The sequence below is a fragment of the Chondrus crispus genome, genomic scaffold (genome assembly GCF_000350225.1).
Source record: "Chondrus crispus Stackhouse genomic scaffold, scaffold_350, whole genome shotgun sequence".
Taxonomy (NCBI): domain Eukaryota; phylum Rhodophyta; class Florideophyceae; order Gigartinales; family Gigartinaceae; genus Chondrus; species Chondrus crispus.
In genome coordinates, this window is record NW_005179245.1 from 67,802 (window position 1) to 73,228 (window position 5,427).

Consider the following 5,427-nt stretch of genomic DNA (forward strand, 5'->3'; position numbering starts at 1 on the left):
CTACTAATCTAACCCTTTCCATCTCCTTTGCACACCTTTCCGTCCACTCCTCCATCTCCCACAAATCTCCAACCAAACACAAAGGTATCCAGTCTTGCTTCTTCATAACACACAGACTCCGGTGCATCTTTCGAAACGAAAAATCACCAACCGTCTCCCCACTGCTTCCCACATCCGCCGACTCCAGGATATCTAGTGACGTGTGCAATGTCCCATCCAACGACAAATATCCGTCCTTCGGACTCTCACCGCGAATCGTGTTACGCCTCTTCATCCTCGAAAGGTACGCCCCCCATGCTTCTGACACTTCTCCCTCCCATCTTTCCCTCATGTACCTCACACTCGTTCCGGCTACGTTTAGGGCAAGCGGCAATCCCCCACACATTTCCAGTATTTCACGCACGGCCTCCTTGCATCTCGCATTATCCACTTCCTCTCGATTCGCCTCACTCGCGTGCACAAGCATCTCAACTGCTTCTTTCCCTACATTCTCCCTCGGCTCGAAAGCAACCCGCTCCCCAATCTGACGCAGCTCCCTATCCCTCGTGGAGTACAAGAGTCTGCTCCTCCTTCCCCCGCTGCCCCCCGCAGTCTCAGCCAGAACAGACAACTTTTGAAGGATGTTCGAGTCTATATCATTCACCACCCATACATCATCAATGATGAACAGACACACATGCCTGCAAAACCACGCTTGTACCTTCGTTAACACCCTTCCAAACTCGCTCTGCTCTCGCATTTCCGTAGCCGTCTGCTTGCCACCGGACGCTTCCACAATCAGACACAGTTCTTCAATCAGCCGTCCCACGTTTCCGTCTTTCCCCAACGACATGAAGTACACTCCTCCCGAAAACTCTTCCATAATCTTATCGTCATGCGCGATCGCCCGCAGGGCACATGTCTTCCCGACTCCGCCCTGTCCCACTGCTGTCGCACCCACTTGCTTGTTCCTATCTCTTCGGAGCACAGCCGCTTTTAGACGCGACTCACACGTGTTTGGTAATCCATCGCTCCCCCGAGAATCAAGCTTCACACATATCGACGCAGGATTATGTTCGGCTCTTATCGACGCCCTGAAGGTATCTCCCGTGCCTCCCCTGGTCGACTCGACGGCCGCGCTTACTTGTTGAATACAGCGGCCCGCTTCTTGCTTGACCGCCACGTGAGTATCGATGCTCGTGCTTGCTCGTGGAATAAGATCGTGAAGGTGGTCGGCTTCTTGCTCATCACTTGAGTCCTCCTCACTTTTCTTTTTCACCCACAGAAACACTCGTTTCACAAGATGTTCCCTTGCAGGATGGGCGAATTCATCTTCCGGCAGGTTTGTTGCCCCGCCGTCATTTTCAATCCCAGTAATACCTGCCAGCTCTTTTAGCTCCCCCTTCACCGTATCCGTGCTCGCTTCGTGCTGTCGTTCCTCGCTGAAAAACTTCTCAACTTCAAAAATATTCCTTCCTTCATCATCCCGGTACCGATCGGGCTCCAGCTCTCTGCATTCCCGAATACTTAATCTGTAAAAAACCGGAATCAATGTCGGTGGCCGCATCCCACTGCTTATCGCTTCTTTTCGTCGGCGCAGGAAGCACCGCAGTTCCCTCATTGTCCATTTTCGAGCTGCAAACTCGGGAGAAAGTATGAAAACACCGACCTTCGCAGACTCCATAGCCTTCGTCATTTCATCCTCTCCGCAGTCCCCGGGCTCCATCGAGATTTTGTCGAGGAAGCAACTTAAACCATGAGCTTGCAATTTCTCGGAAAGAGGACGTGCGATGTGTAGCTTGTCCGGGCCAGCATGGCTTATGAACACATCGGGAGACTGTATCTTTCGCCGTTTTCTACTTGGTCCCGACTCTTGCCGGACGCTTTCCTGCATTTTTTTGTGAATAGCTAAAGACAAGTTGGTGAGGTGCGGATTGTGTTAGGGGTGTGTTATGCGTGAGAACGGGACCGGCTGTTAGAAAAACAGGGCCGCGAAGGTTGAAGTCCGCGTTCAGCGCGCGGCACTCTTGTCGTTGTCGACGAAAGCAGAAACAGTGGCGACGGTCGTGTAGGTCAGTAGGGTGAGCTGATGTGCTTCGCTTGTTCTTCCGTGAATGAATGTCCGTGTGACCTCTTTGCGGAAAGACGCACTCAGGGTGGAGCGGTTTCCTACGCTCGTCAAAGAAAAAGGTGGCTGTTGAGCGGAATTTTGCTGCGTTGGCAGTGCCAACAACGCAGCAAAAAACAGCCTTACTAAACTCACGATGGGCCAAGTTGGCACATCGTGAGTTTGCCAAGTTGGCACATCGTGAGTTTGCCAAGTTGGCACATCGTGAGTTTAGTAAGGCTGTTCTCGCTGTGTGAGGCATGATTAATGTTTGATTTTTTGCACTAGATTTTGGTTGTAATTTCAAGGGTTTCTATATTGTTCCGCGTAAGCTTCCAAGTGGAAGCTTGACGGCCATCAAACGGGGAAGGAAGCGTGGAGGCCCTGAGAGAGAAAGGCACGCACAGGGAGAATTGCGAAAAAATAAAAAGAAAACCGGACCCCAAACCTAAACCTCCACTCGCGACGCACAAACATGACTTTTACGCCAGCAGTGGGAGCTTCAAAGGACTCCAGGGGCTTGTCTATCGGTATTACCGAAATACCCTAACAGAGGGACGGCGGAACAATGAAGGACAGGTGAGGACGTGTCCTTCCTGCTCCAGGCGCCTGGCACCAGACACACCCTCCTTACAACTTCGCTCCCGACTTCTCGCCGTGATGGCATCCCTGTCGCCAGCTTCTGGCGCCATGCGATGCGGTCGCTGTGAACCCTAAATAATGTATTGATTTTTTGAAGTAGATTTTAGGAAGCTGGGCGGCTTTAAAAATGGGAGAAGGAAGGGTGAAGACACAGGGAAGAAACAGAGACAGGCAGTACAACAACGAGGGAGAGAAAAAAGAGTACACGAAAAGCCATTTCACCCCCTTTTTGCCACAAAAAAGACCACGATCGCCCCACTAAACGCAGCATTAACTCTTTATATTTTATTCAACAGTCACCTGCCTCCCCATCGCAAGCCGCATGAGGGCGGGGCGGCGTGGCAACCCGGGGGGGCGCGGGTATCTGCCGGGACAGGGCCCGCGGCGGGGGACAGATGTGGGAGTTTGTCCTAGAAAAAATAAAGGGGATAAATTAGTTTATTTATGTTTAAAAACAGTTCGGCAGTGATTGTTAATGAATGTTTCTGTGCCAAGTGGCGGTGGGTGAAGGGAGGAATGCCGAATTGGTGTTTGTGCGAAGAGGAAGGCGAGCAGTGTCATGATTCATCCACACCGCACGTGTACACCGAGTACACGAGTGCCAGAGATCAGACCCTCTTCCAGTCACTGGAATCCAGAGGACGATCGTTCGCCGCCTCCTTCACAGACACCGACGCATCCTTTTTGTCACCACATTGGAAACGGAGCTGCAATGCTGAAAAAGAAAAACGCGCGAAGCTCCAGGAGAGTTGCAGTGGTACACAACACACATTTTGGACTTCCTCCTTTGAAACTTCTTTATCTGCTGTAGTGATAACCCCAGTGGAGGACCGCAAGGACAGACTTTCCGCATTACCGTACAGTCTGTCATTCGCGGTACTTAGACCCACGAGACGGCAACGACGAGTAAAGACGACCCCATGAGGATTACGATTCATCACTGAGTACACTATTTCGCGCACCCTACATACATGTACAGTCTCACTAAAATGTACACTCCCCAACTTCAAATCACATATCATCCATGACTATCGATGAACGCCTTCCCCCTCCCTCCCCTCGTGCTCCTTTCTCGACTAAACCGCCCGTTTTCATCTCCCGAAACCAACCCATCCCACCATCCTTACAGTACAATACCACCATCACCGACACCCAAAATGCGTTGTCCTGCATCACGGTACCAGAGAGCTGCTTGCTCGAAAGACGCTCCAGAAGCATCCCTACAACTCTATCTTCCGCATCACGAGTAGCTTGCATGCAGAACGCTTGAATGCATTTCAATGGGCCTCTGCCTCACACTGCATCAACCCAATACATGCACACGCACTCCGCACATGAAGATAGTTTCTGAAAAAATTGGATACTACTGAGGGCGAACTTTTAATGTTATGGGCGCTTGATATTGTTCCGGTGACGCTGTGTGGCAGCGTCTCCTTCGGAACGCACTGAGCCGACTTCGCTTTTCGACGGACGCACGGAGGTGACCGGTCTTCTGCTTCAGACACGCGGCGGTGTCCTCTTCAAAAATCTTCTGATTGCCCGCACGCAGCACTTTACCGACACGCGACGGCATCGTCTCCGACGGATGCGTGCTGCTAATGCGAGCGAGCGAGCGATGTGGAGAATTATGAAGAAAAGAATACATCCATACCTTCCCTTTCATCAGGTCGCAGTTCCTTTATGTGTGCCGGCAGCTTGCAAGGGGGAGCTGCTCAGCCAGCATCTTAAGTATCTGCCGGTATCCAAGTATCTGGCTGGAGACGGTTGTTGTTGACGCAAGTTGCGATACAAAAAGAGAAACACTACAATTACCCTTATTTTGGCTACAGTGTCATTCCATTCGCGTGCAACCCCTTGCTTCACACACGAGGTCAGTGCGAAGACGTGCGCGATGAGTCTGGTGCCATTAATTTCACATGCCAACTCCTGACGTCTCAACTTCACACCTCAAGTTATTCCGTGTTGGTGATTCGCGGGGAAGTGCACTGAGCGGTTGCACTGCAGGAGGGATGTATTTCGGCCTGCATCGGGAACAAGGGCGCGCGGAGAGGGACGCACAGCGCTTATCGAACTTGCCACCGACGGTGGGTGGGTGGCGCGCGTTTGGAAAGGGTACTCCGGGACGCGTAGGCGAGGGACGGCATGCGATTATTGGCAATCCCGACGTAGAGCGAGAGTTGCTCCAGGTAGGGAGCCTGGCGCCGTTGGCGTGCGTTTCCCCGGTGAGTAAAGTGACTGCCTGCATGGAACACATCGCCCCCCTCAGGCCTCTCGGCTGCCAGCCAAGAAGACGGCGCGCCGGGTGTGCGGCCGCCCAGCGGGGGAGCGCGGTCAAAACGCGCGCGCGGCCACCTGTTGCGTGCCGCAGACTCCCCGTGCGACTCCCGCAGATATAAGACGCATTCCAGCTTACGCGGGCCGCCGTCCGCCGCGCGCAACTGCGCCCTCTCTCCACGTGACCACGCCGCCGCGCTCCACGCGGAGCGCGGTCGATCGCAGTCGCAGTCGCAGAGGTGCGGGCAGATGGCCAGTGCCGGCGGGGCAGCGCGAATCGGGACGCACTGCCCCAGCGCCGGGGCCAGGGCCGCACGCCACGGCCTTGCGTCTTCTGCCCCGTCTTGCTGCGGTTTGCTTTGCTTTGCCCAAAGAAGTGACTTGGCGTGCTATGAGTGGCTCCTACGTTTTAATTTATGTGTTTA

General features: G+C 53.3%; 2 protein-coding genes; both read right to left on the bottom strand.

Annotated features, from left to right (window-relative positions):
• CHC_T00008838001 (WD40-repeat containing protein) overlaps positions 1-1,873 on the bottom strand; it is a 4,049-nt gene extending 2,176 nt beyond the window's left edge. The window contains exon 1 of the mRNA XM_005717858.1: positions 1-1,873. This exon is cut by the window's left edge and continues 1,973 nt beyond it. Within this exon, the coding sequence (XP_005717915.1) occupies positions 1-1,873 (1,873 nt within the window).
• A 2,219-nt stretch (positions 1,874-4,092) lies between these two features.
• Positions 4,093-4,973, bottom strand: CHC_T00000056001 (hypothetical protein). XM_005717859.1 is given in 2 exon segments: positions 4,093-4,640; positions 4,641-4,973. 1 exon segment carries the CDS (start codon positions 4,971-4,973, stop codon positions 4,641-4,643), a length of 333 nt encoding a protein of 110 aa, XP_005717916.1. The 3' UTR covers positions 4,093-4,640.
• Between the last annotated feature and the right edge of the window lie 454 nt (positions 4,974-5,427).

Excerpts from the sequence above, each read along its gene's own strand:
- CHC_T00000056001 (XM_005717859.1), bottom strand. The coding sequence starts at position 4,973 with ATGCAGGCAGTCACTTTACTCACCGGGGAAACGCACGCCAACGGCGCC.